The sequence below is a fragment of the Patagioenas fasciata genome, chromosome 4 (assembly GCF_037038585.1).
Source record: "Patagioenas fasciata isolate bPatFas1 chromosome 4, bPatFas1.hap1, whole genome shotgun sequence".
In the NCBI taxonomy this organism is placed as follows: domain Eukaryota; kingdom Metazoa; phylum Chordata; class Aves; order Columbiformes; family Columbidae; genus Patagioenas; species Patagioenas fasciata.
In genome coordinates, this window is record NC_092523.1 from 74,150,458 (window position 1) to 74,170,491 (window position 20,034).

Consider the following 20,034-nt stretch of genomic DNA (forward strand, 5'->3'; position numbering starts at 1 on the left):
TCTCAGACATCAACAAGCAAAATTCTTGTAGCATCAGATACTGTGTTCTGCTTCCAACATGCTTTTGTTTTTACTTGTTTTTACACCCTTTTGTCAGGGTTTGTGAACGAACCTCTGATGGCAGATTAATGATTCCTCTACAATACTCTGCTAAGTGAAGTTGGTTGGGGATAATCAGAGTTGTTAGAGCTTTGTTCAGCTAACGTCAGATGCCGAAAGACCGGACTCTCCAGCTGTGCTACTGTGTTCTTTTACCTACTCTGACAGAATGCTTTTGGCTTACAATTTCAGTAACTATCTCTGGAAATCTTGTGCTGACACAGCAAGATGTTCAAATGTTGCGCAGCATTTCCTGGAACTGGTAATTTATTTCTGATTTTCTTACCTGATTCAGGAAAACATCAGATTTGAAACTGTTAATTTAACAATTATCAATTCAATTTAGGTTTTGATTTTCTACAAACACAAAAATATTAATTGTACAGAATTCTGTGGAAAGGGCTTTTCATATAAAGTCAGCTCCGGATGCCCTTGTAAAATAAGTTCTGTTGTTATGAAGGCAGCTTCCTTTATTAAATCTGAAGATCTCCCTCAAAGTCAGGCTTGACAGGGATCTGAGAAACCTCATATGTCCCTGCTCATTGCATGAGCTTTGAAGGTCTCTTCCGACCCAAACTATTCTATGATTCTATAAAAAAGGTTGGAAGATAGATTCTTGGAACAGTTTGTTTGGTCCAAAGCTTTTAGAAGTTGACTCCCTCATTTGATAGTTCCCATAGTGACCATTTATGGCACTGACACCCTGAAAAATCGATTCCCAGAATAAAAAATTAAAATAATAAAAATTGAAAAAACAAACAAAGCAACTCATTCATAAAACTCTAAAAGAAAACATGAAGGACAGCTTTCTCTTTGTAGGGTGTTACGAACTTTTCTTTATGGTGGCATCATTAATTTCTGAAAAGAATTGGGTTTGTTTTAATAACATAAAACCGAAGGTCTGATTCAGTTGTTACATATGCTGGCATAACATTATGGGGAATCCCACATTAGCATTCCATGTGTTCACCTAGAAGTTGCAGCTGTCTCCAGGGCATACTAGATCTTCTAACAGCAAGTGAAGAACTGTGAAGCAAAAACTACTTGTAAGCCTCAATTTCATGTAGCATTGCTTAGCTTAACAGAGTACATATGAGTACAAAAAAGCAATTGCAAGCCTAGTACTGTGGTTCCATTATGACATGTACAAAGAGTTGTCAAAATATAGTTAAAAACTCTGAAATATTTATTGTATTCCTAAATCATTTCTTTATCAAATGACCTTTGCATTTTCTTCATCCAGTTCTACAGATGGCAGAAATACACTAGTGTGTTCTGTGTTTTATTAGGAATTATGTCAAAGCAAAGTATTGCACAGTGTTCAAGAATATTATAAAGTATTTTACTATCCTGCTGCACATGTTTTTAATTCAATATTAAACTCCTACTGGCTTATTGTTTTTACTGATCCTCGTGCTCTATTTCAGCTTTGAATTCCAGTTCAATTTGTTGCAGATCCCAGTAGTTTCACAAGCTTTAACAAAAAATAAGAATTTAATAAAGAGTTTTAAAAATGTGTATTTCATCAAGCTTATGGTGACTTAAAGATAACACAGTGATATCTAAGATTTTAGCTTTTTAAAAGGTTTTCAAAACATCAGAGTTTCCTTGATCATCCATTATCAGTCCAGAGACCTAGTGACTTTTTGTGCTGGAAGCTTGGAAGTCCTGCAGACTAGAGCAGACTTGAGAGCTTTGGTTCTCAGGCTGCTAGATGGAAGCTTCAAAATTTGTATTTTCCATTATAAAGTGACACTTTTCTCAAATGAAATTTGGCTTTAAACAACCTCAGATGTTAGCAGAAATGTTTCAGAATCTTCATATTGAATTGGTGCTGGCATGAAAAGCTGTGATGATGTGCCATTCTTTCCTGTAAGTATGAGTCAAGCTTGAGGGAGAGAAAGAAGAAAAAATAGAAAATGGGGCAATTCCTTTCATTGTGGAGTGTTTTGTGTACAACCATTAATGTTATTAATGAGGATGGCATGGAAGTTGTCATTCTGTTTGTGGGCTTTAATCCAGAATTCTAAGTTTGAAAAATGCTTTGGCTATCCTTGAAATAGCATAGAAGTTCCTAATAATCTTTTTTTGCTGAGACCTGTCAGTAACATTCAAGAGTTGTGAGCTGCTGAGAAACATGTAAAAGAATCACGTATTATCAGAAATACAATCCAGTTATATTGCACCGTATGTCTGTTAGTGATCATTTGCCAAAAAGAATGAATATCCATTTAAGTATACATATACATATGTGTGTAATTTCCCCTGAAGATGTTCTGAATTTTGTAGACCAAACTATTAGTCTTGAGGAGAAAACTGTTTTGTTTTTAATAAACTTTATGTTGTCTTAAATTGCTTCCTGTATAAAGAAAGCTGTTGCCAACCCTAAAGGTTACAAAAATATCTTCAGTCATCTCACTTTTATATATGCATATGTACAAAAGTGTGTGTATTTTTGTAGTTGATATAAAAATTCCTTTGCATTTATTCAGTGTTTCAGCTTGAACTTTCAAAATAACTCTAGGATGTATGTCATTGTAGCTTTCCCCTGTTTTACCTGAGGAAATTGAGGAAGATAAATGAAAGTCTCAGTTCTTCTACTAGCCTTTCTATTATTTTAACACATATTATTTTATATGCTATTTTAATGTGCTTTTATTTCTAGACACTCATTGACTTTGAATAAATTAATCTGTGATTAAGGGTTGACACATGTCTATCAAGACTAGCGTTTTGACTCAGAGTGTCAAGTCTGCCTCTTTTAGCTAAGACAGTTTGGAACATCTGCAGTAACCTAATATTTACAGGTTGCTTCAGATGGATTTGCACAGTGTAGCTTTTATCATTACGTTTGTCAGGCAGCTCTTATAAAGAGGCTTGTTTGGGTACCAATGGAGCTTGGCGTGCACAGAAACTATTTAAAGGTCTACAGGATGCACAAGGGGAGGGGAGGATAGGAAAGAAAGAAGGATAAGATTCTCATAGAATTGTATCTTGGTGTTCCACTAAAATATAATTTTCCCAAGCACTAGCATATCCTCAGGTAAAAAATTACCTAGGTTGTGAAATACTTTCATTGCTGTTAAGCTCTGGACATTATACTACAGTCCCAAAAGCCTTTCTAGCCCTTGGGCTATATATTACACATCTATGGCTTTATACTAATATTTTACTGCTGTTTTCTTTTAAACACTTGTGATTTAAGTAATCTAACACATCACTTCTTTTACAATAACATTTTATAGTAGTTACTGTAAACAAAACTGAAAGAATATCTAAACCTTTCTTTGACGTTCTGCTATCTCTAATGAGCGTATGTATCCTGTACTGAGTAATAAAGTTTGGAGAAGAACAAAGAGTGTATGTACATACCTTTGAAACACTGAATGAAACTCAGCGAATTGCTACCAAAATGAGTGTGGATTCACTACAGTCAATAGAAGAATGAAATTGACCTCCCCTATTTAAGCCTGTGTTAAAATCTGTTTGCTGAAATTGAGTTTGGTGTTGAAATACAGCAAATGGATAACATGTTGGCTGCAAAATGTTATTTGTATGTGGGCTGTCCAGCTTTTCTGATTTACACAAGTTCAGCCTTTAACTCTTTAATGTAAATGTGTCTTGAAATGATAGCAGGTACGGGTCAAAATTCTTCAAAAAGGGTATTGGACTTTAGTAGCAGATTTTTAAAATTAACCATAGTGCTTGCAATAACAAATTTTGGGTTGTTCTTAATTTCTTCCAGGTAGAGAGAAAAGGAGAAGTGAGGTAATCTATGAAAACCAAATGAAATGGGTATGGGTCACAACAATCAATTTGGTTTATTTTTCATTGAATTGACTTACTTTTATTATACTGGCTTCCTTGCTTTGAAACTATTCCTTATTTCAAGTAGATGAACAAAGGGTTTTTCAAATATTTCAATTGTTTGCTTCTGTGTGGTCATGACTTTTTTGTAGATTTGTAACTTAGGCAGCATCTGTTAATGAAGCACATAAATCTTCTCTTTGACCCAGTTGCCGATCGAAGGAGGATATGCCTGGTGGATATTCGCATACTGTTTCTCTATGCAGTAGTAGTGAAGACAGTAAAGTTGAAAGATGTAGAAGGCCAGGGAGCTTGTAAGACATTATCTCAATGACCACAGTTACTTCTCTTGTAGGTAGTGACTGTCAGTGGCAAATCTCTGTTCTGAGATGCACCCCTTTCCTTGCTTTCTTCCTTTGTCTGTTTTCTTCAAAATGCTTGAAGTTCAGCCTGTCAGGGTCATCAAAAAGGCACTTTTAAGTCAAAAAAAAACAAATTACCAAAGGACACTGTCATTTCAGCTGAATTGTCTATCAGGCCACTAAGCACTCAGGGACGCACCAGAGGTCTTTGAATTACAGAAGCCTCTGCTCACGTTTCAGGTAAAATATGACTGAAATATTAGCATGTGAACTACTGTTTCAAAAAATTACAGGAAGTTGTTGACTCCCAGTGGGGAGCCGTTTTCTTACTAATCTTCTAGGAATAGATAAAAGAGCTGGCCTATAGATAAAAATGTACCAAAGGAAGTATATAAAAAATATATATATTTAATGGTGTACTTTTTATCTCAAAAATCTGGAAAAAGGATTTCATGATTTTGATTGGCAGGAGGTGTAATTTTTGTCTGTTCAATTTCTATTGTGTTGGGAAAGAAAACCAGAATGTACTTCTATGATCCCTGCAGTTTTATAAGCCCTAAATTCCACCAGACTATATTGGTCTTCCTTTTAAGTCTTTTTCTTCTTTTTTTATTATTGTTTTCCCAAGTTCTCTTTTGGTTTTGGAGCATATTAATTGCTTCCATAAAGTAGAATGTTTTGATCGGGTTCAAGACATGAATACCTAATGCATCTGCTTAGACCGAAGGCCAGAAGGATATCAGACTTTTTGAGCAAATTGCTCTGTACTTGTGCATTCTGCTCTTGGCTGCCTTCTGGTACACTCCTCATTTGTGAGTGCAGAAAACTCCTCTGGAGTGGTACTTTGCCATTGGTATTCTAATAAATGGGCATAATCAGGAGGTTAAGCAGTGCTAGTTATTTTTTCTCCTTTGTTTTATATCCCTTTTAATGTTCAATGCAAAATAGAAGGCGTGAAGTCTGTGGCAATAAAACCTTTTTAGAGCTACAACTTATTTCCCACTTCAAGTAGTCTGACAGAACAATAAACACAGTTCTTCTGAGAAAAAGGTGAAGCAATCTACCTTGAAAATTCTTTGCACTCTAGTTTTTATTGTAAAATTTGAAAGCAGCCTTTCATCTAAGTATTCTTGGCCCCCAAACATGTTTTTCTGTGGTTGTTTTATTGATTACTCTTTGAATTTCTGTGGCGTCATTTCTGTTGACTGCAATAAATATTTACTAATGGAAGTACAAGGCCCTAGTCAACTGCTCTTTCTCTTGTTATTGAATCGTAGAAACTATTGCATCTTATCAAGAAGCCCATGACTTATAATGAATAATTTTTCTATTGATAGAAGACTCCTATGTGCTTGTTCCATAGCTACCATGCTATATATTATTTTTTTCTGTCATTTGTGACATAAACCCTCAAATACTGAGTGAATGCTGATATAGAAATGCAGTCTTGTTTTTAAATTCCACCACCAGCATGCTCACCCATGTGGACACACACACGTATATTCCTATTGGAGAGGATATAAGAGGAACAAAAATAATCTGCTGCTGAATAGTCTAGTATAGGGTCAAGTGGGACTCCAAGCATCTGTTCTCCAAAAAATCCTGAGAATGGTTTGGAAATTGCAGATGTAACAGTAATACTATAAAAAGCTCACTGTTCAGTCTCTTTTAGGAATTTTGATTCTGTAGGTCACATATTACTTGTGTTTTCGAATTTGTCCCTGCAGTTCTGAGCACCAGCCAAAAATTGGTGTGTTTTTGTCTTGTTGATGTAAACCAAGATTATGTATTTGTATCTTACTTGCACCTATGGTGTTACTGAAAACAGAAGCTCTGGGTGTTTTCTTCTACAATGAGGACTTAGCAATATTAGATTTTCTTAATTGCATTTTTATGTGCTGTTTTAAAAGTTTAGTAGAGTGGGATTTCCTCTGTGTTGTATTTTTACAATATTGCATCAAAACCCTGATATCATCAGAAAACTTATGTTTGTTTAGCAAGTAGGAGAATAGGAAGGTGCACTGTGGACAAGGCAATAAGGGTCTGTGTTCAGGAAACTATTACTGTGCTTTGAGCAGTAAGTTGTAGTCAGGAGGCTTTTGACTTTACCAGAAGCCATTTTCTTGTCTTTAATAACATGACAAGTTTTTCTGTCACCGCATCTTTGCTCTTACTAGAGTGTACTGCAGCTGCTCAATCTACAAGAACCTTTACAGTTGATTCAGGCTATTATGTTTGCTTAAATTAATTTATGGCATTAGTAAACCTGATCCTTGATTTGTCATGGTCAGGCAATCTGTACGTAGTCATATATTCTCTGTATCATGGAATCTTTATAGGACCATCTGTGTTGAGATTTGTGGGTTTTCAAAGAAAAACATCATGTTCGTCTGTAGAACAAAAAGGTGGGGAAGAGGACAGCCTTATTGATTAATCAAAGTACATCAGAGAAAGGAAGAGTAGACCTCCTCTAGCAGCTTCTTGTTGGGGACACTGAGCCTTCTGCTGCTTCCTCTTCAGTCAGCAGTGACCCCTTGGCAGCTTGTGATGCAATCTGAGGATTTTTGGGAGAAACATTATATAAAGTTCAAAAAAGCACCCCATCCTTATCTCAGCAAGAGCATTGCGTGAGAAATGAGGGTAAATGTCTAAATTACAGTTTGAATACTTTCTTGGCACATTTTGGGTAGAACGTGTTCTCCTGCCTGTAGTTTATGAACTTGTCTGATTTATGTATTGACATAAATCACTTAAATTTTGAACACAGTTATATGAATTTACAGCAGGATTCACTTAAAATTTACTTATCGATGTGAATGTTAACTGAGCTGTTTATCTAGATTGTTACATGTATATATATACATGCACATTTTATGTTTCTCAGGTTGCATCTATTTACATAATATTTATTAAGTCAGACATGGTTGTTGTGGCAAATATTCTGGTTTGCTTTTCTCTGCCTTGGAATATTGTAATAAAACTTGAGAATATAAGGATAATGAAGGAAAGATTGGTGAGAGTCTTGGTTTGTTTTTTTGTTTTTGTCTTTGTTTTCATTTCTTTAAAGTTTTCACCAAAAGTCAGTCATATCCCAGAGGAAGAATAAAATATGTAAAGGAGAAGGGAATATAATTTCAGTGATAGAAGTTGTTCAGATTCACTGGAAATTCATGTGAACACTTGTAAAATTGATGCAAGGTGAGATGCTGGCATTGTAAACTGGTGTATGTAAACACTGTTTGGAAACATGGTCAAGTTTACCAAGTGTGAAAACCACATTGATCAGTAGTTCAGGGCTTGCATAGTGAACATAAGACTAAAATGAGTGTAGGAACTTTGAAATAGTATTGCATTTCATAATATTCTGTGTAACCTCTTATGATTCTATGATTCAGTATATCTGATCTTAATATTTTGCAGTAACTAAAGGTTAGGCTGGGAAGTATTGTTGCAGGCAGGAAGTTGTAATTTGTGAAAGTCATCAGCTAAATTTCAAAGAAATAACAAGTATTACTTTTGTAACTGAATACTTTGTTGTTATGTGCTGAAACCACCTTTTACCCTCAAAAATAAACCATGGGAACTGAATTAAATTAGGCAATACTTAGCATGTCATTTAGTTGTAAAAAGATGATTAAACTAAGTTGGTAAATTGGTTTCATTTTCTAATTTATCTAGATGACATTGGACGGTCTGGTTCACTTTTCTGGTCAGATCCACAAGGCCACTATTCCCTTACGCTGCCAGTTACACTGTCATTGTGGATGCCATAGCTACTAACAGGGATGAGTGCATTGTACAGTGGTTTATCCCAAATGGAAACGAAGGCTCAATCTTGCGAGCTCCATTCAGTTCCCAAGCAGCCAGATTGCCTTATCCTGTGGCTGCTGTGATTGAAATGTAGGAAAGCAGTGACTGTATCAAAAGGTTGTTATCGCCTATGTCTTCTGTGGCATCTCTGTGTGATGGGAGCTGCTGAGTTTGACATTTCGGGTTCCTTAGGACCCTTGAAGGTGGATGATCCCACTGGAATCTGGGACTGTCACAGTCCACCTGATTTTGCTTGGTTGGTTGTTGCCAACTTTTACTGGGCGCTGACAGGTCCTTTTTGCAGTAGCATCATGTGGGTTATCTAACAGTCATTAAAAATCTGGATTCCTCTGCCCTGACTTTGGAGTTTTCTACAGAACCTAGAAATGTTGCTGTTCCTTTGCATGCCTTTCTGACAATCCCTTACTATTTTCAGATCTGCCTTCCCCTCAATGCTTGGAACTTTTTTGGTGAAGTCATGGTAGAACTGCCTGTATTACAATTAAAAACAAATCTACAGCAATAGGAATATGCAGCAAATATATCTCTAAGAGAATTCACATAATTTCAAATGTTTGTAAAACCAATATAAATCAAATACTGTTTTTTAAGAGTTCCTCTGAATGTAACTGTTGCAAAACTATAAAGGTGGCAATGGCCACAAGGGTGGAATATAAAATTAGTATATTTCAGGGAATGAATTTTAAAATGCCAGCTGTGTAAAAAATAATTCTGATCACAGTCAGCTAACCCTAAGGGGAATGTTGTCTGAATGAAGATCAGAAGGATTAGTCTCGTGTTTTCTAGTACTGCATTCTCTTGCCCTTCTGTTCCTTGTATCTATAATAGTGTAATGACTTCATCACAGAATGGATGTAGGATTTTGATGGCCGATAAAAAAAAGTCACCTGCCAGTAATCCTGAGCATGACTGTTGAATGGATTGACCCTGATTTCAGCTTTGTTCTTGGCTGGCAGGTGCCTGGAGGCCTTTCAGTCCGTTTTAGAAGACCTTGTTTTAAAAACAGTAGTATTTGTCGCCTTATTAGGAATGCAGATTTTGCATGTGTTTGTGATTTACAAGGCCTTGCTTATGTGTAACAGGCTATAAACTCTCCTTGGAAATGTATAGTAGTCTGGAGTAGATAATTACACTTTGAGAAAAGACCCTCTGTTTCCAGTGAAAACATTGTAAAGTTATTTCAAAAATGCTCTGACCTCAGACGTTTCATATAACTTACACAAAATGCTTTCACATTTGTGCAACAGCTAGCGACTTGATCTCTGCCATCTCATAAATGAAAGCACAGAAGTCTCCTTGGGAAAAAAGCAGGATGTCTATGCTGTGGCCTACAGAGCTAGTGTTATTTTATTCACTCTGTTCTTTGTGTCTATACCATTAAACAGAAGAAACCTTGCCCTTTTTTAAACAAATCTGTCTCCTAATCACACCCCGCCCCCACAAACCAAATTTTCCCTCAGATTTTTCTTCCTCCCTTCCTCCACTCTGTGTACACACACTAATAAATTCTGCAGTAAAAACCTTGGGAGAATTTCTCAGTGCAAATGGAAAGAAGATGTCAAAGGCTGAGGATAGGAATGTTGTTCTTAAACTTGCAAAAACAATAGAGAACAATTGAAACAATGGGGGAAGAGCCAGAGATGGGCAAACAAGCCATGAAAGAATTACATTAATTTTCATTTGATGAAACCCCACTGATTCTCTTCACTAGCATCCCAAAGATCTATTTTTGTTTGCTATTGGTTTTTCTGTTTTTCAAGACTTGGTGGAAAGCAAAAGCATTGCAAACACAAGTGCAGAGACTTGTGAGAATGTTCACACCAGAGATGCTCTTGTGGCCTTTGGAAAAATTGTTTTAAACTTCTGATACAATAAAATTTTCAGATATTGATGAAGATTTATATGAAAAATGCGTGTGCTAGAAGGATGACTTAATAGAAACAATGGTGTGTGGCAGTCAGGGAGAGCAAACACCAAGCAGTCATAATTGCTGGCTGTGCTCAACTGAGAGCAAATTAAAAAGAACCCTGGATTTCTGAATATGATGTAGACAGGTAATTTTCAGAAAACCCTGCACAGAAAAAGGAGAACAAAATTGAACTGAGATGTGATTCCGTTGTACCAAGGAGACGATCTGGTAGATCTGCTGGCTGAACCTCTCGTGTGAGCACGCTCTACCTTGTTTTTGTTCCAGTGAGGCAGCTTAGCTCAGGGAGCTGGTGTTGTCCCTGCTGTCTTGGTTCATACCAGCTGGCAAAGCCATGGTGGGCACAGCTCACAAAAACTGTGAGCCAAAAGCCTTCAGAATCAGGACTACCTTCAGGCATAAGAATGGCATTGAGCACCTGGACGAAGGCAGTAACAACTCTCACAGTCACCACCTGATCCAAAAGGCAACTGTTGTCTGTGGTCTCAATCATGTCATGTTGTCTATAATTTCATGCCTAGGACCCAAGAAATAGGATTCTGACTGTCGCAGATAGGGGTCATGTTACTTGCAGTTTGCAACCAGTAAGATATTCAGAGGCAGTAATGGTTTGATAATTCAAGGAGATAGAACGCATGAGCACAGCCCTTCACTTGTGCTCAGTATTCACTGTAAAAAGGTAGTAACTGCCAGCATTGAGTGATTTTAGTTCTTCCTATTCCACTGTTACTGTGTTACTGATGGTATGAGTTCGTGAATTCTAAAGCGCAATGGCATGTATGCATGTTTTAAAATAGGCCTGCTGAAAATGTGCTCTACTGTAATGTTACATCTGAGTAAATGTCTGTGGAGTCTGTAGCTGACAGTAGACAATGCTGTGTGTGGTTACCAGTGTATATGTATGAATTGAAAAGGGGCAGTAAGGGATGAAGCATAAAAAAAAAATAGATGGAGAAAACTTTAAAGTGCAGCAAGGTTGTATCCATTCATTAAGAGACTTGGTTTAATTTGTTTTTAAAGAGGACAAGTTCTTGCAGGGCAACATAAAGTGGAGAGTGGTCATAATTAATTGAGAGATGGTTTCCACTCAGCTTGCAGTGAGCAGTCCTTTCTAAAGGAAACGTGAGAATGTCAGGTAGCAGAATTGTTTCTGTGTCCTCTGCAGCAGATGAAAGAGATGGCAACCTATGGAAGGAGAGGCATATGTCTTAACTCCTTGAAAGATTTAGCAGCAGATACTCTTCTCTGGAATGCATCAGAATCCCTTAAAAACAAGCAGAAAGTTGGCTACCATAGGGATTCTCAAAGACCTGCATATGGTTGATCAAATCTTTAATACATAGCAGACTGACCTGCAGTTTCCATTTATGTGAAACACATGAATTTTTGCTAGTGTAAATCCTGAAAAGGTACGAATGTGCTCAGCTCAACCAGGTTGCGCTTGGTTATTTCTAATTACATTGCTGGTGACAATGTTTTCTTGTGCTATACATGGGTGTATGCACGACCGTGCTAGCTTGGATGGCTCCTCTGTTTCCAGCTGCTTTCATATGTAACTGAGGTCCTTCTTTGTAATGAAACACCTGTGTATCTTTCAGAAAGCTGGAGGTAGAGTCTGCACTGTGTAAGCAGGCAGTTCTCTGCAGACTGCCAGCATTTCTATTCATAAGACACTAACCTGAAAACTGGTGTTTTAGAAACATGCTGGTAGCTCTCTGGAAGGTGCTCAATAAAAATGGAATAGGAAAGGACCTCACTGTTTTGTGATTCTGTCACCTTATTTTTTGTCTGGTGGTAAGTAACAATAAATATGACTTCTGCAAAATCATGATATACAAAGAGTTCATTTTGCCTAAAACAGTGTGCTTGAGACTAAACATCAATTTCAGCATTGCCAAAGATAGGAATGAAAACACTACTTTTCATTCTCTACTCCATTTTTCTTTGGCAGTCTAAGCCAAGGAGGGTGCCAAAATACATGGCAGATTTATATGCCTCTGAATTTATTAGCTGCACTTGCAAAGAAGTTTTACAGTCTTAGAAAACATTTATTATCTGATAGGAGATAAACTAGCATCCCTAACTGAAATCCATAGAAATTTGACATTTCAGGCATAGTTTTGCTTGTCTAAGTGGTCTGATTCAAGAACATGGGGTGAGCGAACTATTCGAGAAATAACCACACAGTTCCTATTATTAACACAGTGAAGAAGCAGTCTCTGGAATAGCCCTCACTTTTGGAGTGAAAAATCATAGTGAAATACATTGTTGGGAAAAAATCACAGGTCAACGCAGACTTGTTTCTTGCCTTTTCCCAGGACTTCATCAGTATCGGTAATTCATCTTTGCTTCTGTTTCTTTCAGGGCCCTCCTGGTCCAAAAGGCGAGAAGGTGAGTTGATGTACGGGTGACACTTACAAGGTGAATGGAAAGCCCTCCCGGCATGAACTAAAGAGACCGTTTGTATTGATGCAGTGTAATGTCAGATTGTGTAAGAGAGCTGGGTAGCACACAGATGCTGTGTTAAACCTATCATCTCATCTTTCCACTTTGCAGGGAGATCAAGGTGATCAGGGCCCTCGGGTAAGCATCTTAAAAAAAATGTTACACTTCCCCTCCGCTGAGTAGGCAATTAGTCTTTAGTGCAAAACTAAATTAAATACACCGTCTGAGCTAATTATGCTTATTAGCTGCATTTACCCTGCATGTTGAAGTAAGTGTCTGCAGGACAGTAGTACTGAACATGATCAGATAGTGTCGTAGAAGATTTAAGTAACAATAGTAGGTAATGCATTAAAATACACGGTTTCCAGTATAGGTGGAAGCAGGTTTCACACTGACGTTGCTCTGCTGTATAAAAGCTGGCTTTCCTAACCAAACCTTTCAGTTTCCCCAGCAATGTTTTCACGCCTTGCATGGGCTCCCACAGTGCAAAGGTTTCATGGGTTTCTAATAAATGCGCTTCTAGATTTCATGTAAAATGTATCCAGTATTTAGTGAATTATAAGCAAATATCATGTATGCATGTATTAGCTCTTTTTCCTGACGTGTATGTATTTAATATTTTTAATAATAACAATATTATCACCTTGTAAATGCATCTAGACAGTTAGACAAATCATTGTTTAGTTGTGAAAATATAAACGCTATTTTTAATTTTGAAACATCATGTTTATTTTAACAGAGAAATAGAGGAGTACAGAGGTGGAAGTTCAGATAGATTGTCTGTGCCAGTTCATTCTTCTTTACATCTGTGCTTCATTAGAAAAAATTTTGTTACATTGTTCTGTCAATACAGTGACTCTTCAGTTACACATTTATAAATTTTTCCATAACAACATGTTCCGTGGATTTTTTTCTGTCAGCTATGTTAAATATTTTGAATTTTCAAATTTGTTTTATTCTATTTCATTTAATATTATTTGATTTTATTTTATTCTACTTTTTGGGGCGGTAAGATTATCTAAAGTCACAACATGCTTTTACAGCTGAATTTGGTGTTGGTGTTAAGTGTTGTATTACTTACAGGGTTCAGTTAGATGTCCTGTTATGCTTGTTGATATGAGTATACATAAAGACAGAGACCTATTAGTGACCGGCTTTAATCCTTATTTCAGTTGAAAATCAGAAAAGAATGGCAAAACTATTCAGAGAAATAAAAAGGAAGTAGAGAGTAACTGTGAAGAAAATGTTTTATATAGGCTTAAGGTTCTGAAGAATGTAAAAATTTCCTTTTAAGCAAATTATCTCTCAGAATCCATGCTGGGCTGTGTGTTTTGGCTGGTTCTGTGCTACAGGACCTCCTGGGGAACATGAGGAAGGAGGGGACAGAGGAGCAGTGCCTGAGGCTTAGGGAAGGATGCTCCATTCAGAAAGCACGAATCAGAGGTCTGTGTGTAGGTGCTACACTAGGTGACCTTAGATTCAGAAGAACTAGTGTTTGGTTCAGAATAGGAGAGCAAATTTGAGAGAGACATCAGAGCAACAAACAGAGTGTTTTACATCCCACTTTGTGAAGACACACTCCCTATATTGGAGGGCAGTAGAGTCCTCACTGACCATACAAATCACGGCTATGGCTAAATTGTCGTTTTAGTAAATCAAATGCAGCTAAAAACCAGAAAATATCCAACCTAAGGAATTGACATTTAAGACATCACAAAGTTATATCTGCAGCAGCAGTTAGTAGTTGAGACTGAATTCTATGCCTGAATATAGAAAAACAATTGAATGAGATCGGCAGTAGAGAAGAAGAGGTGGTAAATAGTACCTCATGGGCTGGCTGAACCTTCACTGATTGTGTAGTCAATGCATTTTGTGGTAACGTACGTTTGTTTTTGTTTTTGTTTTTTTTAAATATACAAGTGTAACTTGTTGGTTTTCAATTTATCGTTTTTGAAGTGTGTTTGAATGTGTTCTATGGCAGCTTCTCCTTTTTAGCCTTGTGTATTTCACAAGTAATAAGTACCATGATGCCCCTGACAGTTTTATGTTTCATGGTGGAGCAGTTATGTCTTCTGATCGCTGTCTACAGGGTGAATCTGCTCAACTTACTGTGCCAGAGGATTTACAATATAATTAATGAAAATTATATGTGTAAGCCAGTCATGCACCAGAAGAAACTAAACCTATTTAAACCTGGTTGGTTACCTTTGCACATCATTTTTCATCACTGCTTACATAAAATAAATGCTTTTGAAGATGCCACCATACCATATTATTTTAGAGAAATATTGTACCTGCAAGTGACCATCAACATTTTGATTTGACGAATTTGCAGACTGACTGGATATAACATCTAGAAGTGATGGACATTTTAGAGCTAATTGTCTTTTACAGATAAGGAGCCTGATGTTTCTTTGGTTTTATATTTTCACATATCGGTTTGAAACTAGCATTTAGCTTACCAAAGATTGTTGTATTTTCAAGTCATTTTTATGACTGAAATTTCGAAATGACCCATATTCTTTATTAAAGCTGCTTCCTTTCCTCCAGGTATTTTCATTAGTGAAAGAAATCAAATTAAAATGTCAAGACTGTCCAGGTCAAGATGAGACCTTAAACTTTTAAAATGCTGTTGAAATGAAAAGAAAAATATTTGTGAAACAATACATTACTGCTTTCTGTCCCCACCCAAGTTTTCACCTTGGACCTTGAGATTTTTGAGAGACTCTTCTTTTTGAAATAATTTAAAAACTGTAAAACGGTAATTAGTTATCTCAGAATTTCTTATTCACAGTCACTGGACATGTTGAGTATATACTGAACTTCTTTGAAGTTCAGGTTTTCTTGAAAATATTTTCAACAAATGAATACATTAGTAGGGAACTGACCCTGCAAATACCTCCCAGAGGTCAGGCACTTGTATTTTTAAAATAAAGAATTTTTTGTCTTTTTTAAAAGAATCTGAGGGGTTTTCTTAAGTATTCAGAAGTACTCTCTTATCAGCCACCTCCATCATACAGAGATGGCATAAAGCCTCTAGTTCATAATGCCATGTGGCTTAATCTATTTATGCTCATACTACCTGTAGAAAATATGAGCCAAAATAACTTTCCAGTAGTGTGTGGGCGATGTCAAAATTCATGCCCTGAGTGCGAGTTTGAGCAGTAGCTTAATACAACTTTTGGTCACATGAGATCACAGGTTAAGGTAGTGGTGGATGCGTTTGAAAGTCCTGATCTTATTTGAAGATATGTTTTTTTGATGTTTTAAGTATGATTATATCAGATTTCTAGTTGTTACTCTAAAGTTCTGGTCGACTAAAATTTAGGTTAAATGCAGAACTAGCTTTCCGCAACACCAATGTAAGAAACAGAACTGTTAGCAGATCTCTTGGATGTGTTTCTTTTTGCAGAGGACATGGCTTCATGACATGTCTGCAGAGATTTGCATTACTGTACTGAGCCATGACAAAATTAAAAATGATGGGTTTTAGCCTGCGGACTATTAGAATAAATGCTGTTGTCAGTCTGCTGCTCAGTTCCAGTTGCTCAGTGCTACTCCAGTTTAAAAAAATTCCTTTGAAGGTTTCATAATGGTAGGATTGCAAAGGATATGTTGTCCAAGTAGAGATTGTACCCTCCTTAAGGGAAATAGATCTTCAGAGGTGAATGTCTGGGAATGGAACAGCTAGTACTGAATGACTTAGTCTGTTCTCATCCTTCTATAAATGACATAATAGATACTTTCTGTCCCTTAGTTCAGAGACATGAGAGATTCCTTGCTTATCTGGTCTAGAAATCATCAGCTAGCAGCTGCCTGTAGATTGGTTTTGGTCCAGGGACAATGAGAAACCACCTAGAAGCCGTACTTACATATTTCCATAAAATTATTTTCTCCTTTTGGTATGTTTAAATACATTTTCCAAGCAGCTGGGCTTGCACAGAACTGATAACATCTCTAAAATATCTCCAGCAGAAGAGATGAAGTGTTACACTTTATTGACTTGAAGATCTAAAAGATTACTAGCATATTGTTAAAACAGGTTTGGGTAGTGATATAATGTTATTTTCTGTTTAATGCTTTCCCCTTCCCTGTTTACTTTTAATACATTTGCTACTTATTTGCTGCCCACTAGAGAGAAATCATTGTTTTAAGACAGAAAACTTTGCAGGTTCTATCTTCCGTGCTGCCAAACCACTTAAAAATTACCTAATATTGACAGAAATGATCCTGGAAGCAGTCTGTTTACTGAAATAACTAAATATAAATATATGTGTGTATATATAGATACAAGCTATCTTTTTAAACTGAAGTATTGCTTCACTTGTTTCATTATAGACACAGCTTTTATAAACTGTCACATATTAAAGGGAAATTAAAGATATCCATGTGTTTTATTTTGACCTGATTTCTATATGCATGTATTATGATTAGTTAATAAATTTCCAAGGAATGTATAATAAATATTTGGGGCCTTTTCCTGCTCCTACTGACAAGAAATGGAAAACCTATATTCATGTCCTGAGAATCAGTGCCTCATTCATAAATCAGAAAATACTAGTTAGCAAATGAAAATTAAGCCATGGTAGTTAACTTTTCACCCTCTTTAAAAGCCATCTTATTTTTTATTGTTTCATTTGAAGATTGGCACTTTTTTTTTTTTTTTCAGAAAGGAACAAGTTTGTTTCACAAACCAGATAATGCTATATAAATTAATCTGATTTCTTGCCTTCACCAAAAGCAAGACTCTATTGTTTGAGGGATTGCTAACTGTAGCAAATGTAGGTAAGTCAGTGATGTAACAGGAAGCCTTTTTTCCAAACAGCGCATGCTGTTCATGTTTATCCTCATTCAACATCTTGTCAAAACAAAAATATAGAGCATTATAGTCAGAGTATTAAGTTAAATGAAGAAATAGTTTTACATAATTTAAACATATTCTGTGAATTTCCTCCAGGACTGTCCTAGATTAATTTCTCTTAATTTCTTCTATAAATACTGCTCATGAGTTTTACCTGCCTTAATAGAAGGACTGTGTAGCTTTCATTAGCATATATTAGCATTGTCCCCAGCTTTTCCTTTTCTTTTTAAATAAAATGTCATTGATATGAATATACTCTCAAAAGCTGTAGCAGAGGTGGTGATATAGTGATGATATTCCCTTAAGTGATATTCGTATGTGTGTATAAAAACATATTTTCTGTTTTACTATGTGTTACTTGAAACATATTACACAGTACTGCTTTAAATTTATGCTTTACCAGTATGACTACCAATATAGTTGTTTCCTCTGTTACTAGTTGTCCTGTGTAAAGCAAATTATGATTCAAGTTATAAACTGTATCTAATCACAGTTTCAAACTATACTCTTAGTGTGCCACAAGAAGATGACTAAAAAACCATTAAAGATTCCTACTGTTAAACGAACTTTCATGGAAGCATCATCATTGAGAAAACTGCCAGGCATTTGGTTTAATGCCAATTCATCTGTAAGCAAGTTAATTTAACTTCTGAGACTCTGTTTCCTTATCTGGCAGAAGGCAACAGGGGTATCTACCTACTCAATTTCTGGGAGTAATTATCTGTTCTACTTCACTAGTATTAGGCTGCTGTGACTCCCCTGTTATCCACTAAGCTGAAACTAGGGTAACAAATTAGAGCAAGGCAACTTGGAGTTCTGGAACTAGAAGAGGTTAGGAAAGAACTCAGATGGTACTGGCTGCCAGCTTTGAAGCACTGGGACACTCAGACTTGAGCTGTGCCCCGTGTCAGAGTTCACACGAGCGTCCTTTTGGCTGTGGATGAATCAACAGGGCCATGCTATGCCTTTGATGTTCGGCTCCTGAAGTTCCCCTGGGGAATGCAGAACAGCTGTGACACTTTAGAGAGGGTGCCACATACCTGCTCCCAAGACGAGGATGTTGTCATTCCTGTCTTAAGAGCTCGGCAGTGCGTGTCTTCACTCACCACCAGTTGGTTTGCATCTTTCCCCTTTTTAGTATTGCCAGAGGAATGGGGAGGAAGGAAGTCTCTGTACATCCTGTTCCTTTTTCCACAGCTCTGTCCTCTGACTGGGAAAACATCATGTAGTTGTCTTATCTCAGTCTGCAGCTGTCCCACAAAATACTGCAGTACTGGATGCTTGAGCTAGACCAATTTAATCAAAACCAACTCTTAAAAAAATACTTCATACAGTCCTAATAAATATCATAGAAGTGGCTTGAACCATTTACCTGCTTTGCATAACTGCAGTGGGTATAAAATTTGAAGCGAAACATAAGCCATGACAGAAGATTTTTGCTGTGACAACCAACTTGGTTTTGGGGAGGACCAGCCCATCTTGAAGGTAACTGGATGCCTGCCCCAAGTTTCAGTGAGAGTAGTAGGTTTGCCTTCAGGAAGGGTATTTTGTGTAGGTCAGATGGTGATCACACATCAGAATTCATAACTGAGTTGTGTGGAAAAGATATTTGCCTCACAGAAAATTCAGCTAATACTAGGACCAAAATAGAGAAGTGCTGGCATTTTCCAGTTTTGTTCATTTTGAGTGCAGTATCAGGCAGAGTTCACTGTGAAAACACAGAGGTCATTATAGCAAATAACACTTCTATAATGATCTGTTTGTGCTAGTTCTTAAACATAGTATTTTTATTATTTTAATACAGAGGCTGAATCGTTATGTAATGCATTAAAATTAAAACTCTTTGCCGAATGACTGCCTAAGTGGAAAGAAATTTCTGGATCATTGTCTTGTTGTGGTGCACTGTTTTAGTTAGCAGGCTTACTGATGGAGAAAGCAGCAGTTATGATAAAAGAGATTATAAAAAAAAGCTCCTGCTGGGAGTCCGTGGCACCGTACAGGGTGATACTGAACACTGTATTCCCCAGGGCAGGTACAATAATTAGCTGCAGGACTGGTACTCGGTCTGAGGGATTAATTAGAACTGGAGGTGGTGTTGGGGGGAGGTGAAGCAGCCACAGAGTGTCAGGATCACTCTGGCCTGAAGCCTCTGTGATTCAATGTGAAATAGCAGCAGCTGGCTGTAACCTTAGGAAGTGCAAGTGAACAGCAGGTGGTAATTCCTGTCTCATTTACCATGTCTTCACAGGAACATGTAAGCTTGTGCAGCCTGGGTTTATTGGCAGGTCAGAAGGAAAATCCTAAGGAGGGCTGTGACATTTACTATACTAAGCAAATGCAATAGTCAAAATGGAGTGTACACAGCATGGTGTAAAACAAAGAAATGCTGGTGCTTAATGATATTATACTTGCCATACGACAAGGTTATGATGACCTTATAATATTGACTTCGTGTAGACCAATGTACAAAGCTGAATGTTCTGGGAAAAATCTAAAACTGCTAGTGAGAATTACATCTCTGAAGGTTATGATGATTGTAACAGGAGAACTATTTCATCTAAGTAAAAAAAGAGAAACAAAACAAACAGGGAATGGTGTGATGTTCTGACATCCTTTGGTTTTCTCAGTAGCCATTGTATGAGGACAAGTAGACTTTATCTGCCTTTCCAGGTAGGTAAGCAGGACACCATGCTGTGTGATCA

General features: G+C 36.9%; 1 protein-coding gene across 1 annotated transcript in view; it reads left to right on the top strand.

Moving 5' to 3' along the window:
• Positions 1–20,034, top strand: part of COL25A1 (collagen type XXV alpha 1 chain) — a 304,703-nt gene that overhangs the window by 184,516 nt on the left and 100,153 nt on the right. Inside the window, exons 8-9 of the mRNA XM_071808204.1 lie at positions 12,391–12,417; positions 12,583–12,609. Coding sequence (XP_071664305.1) covers positions 12,391–12,417; positions 12,583–12,609 — 54 coding nt within the window. The remainder of the gene's footprint in view (positions 1–12,390; positions 12,418–12,582; positions 12,610–20,034) is intronic.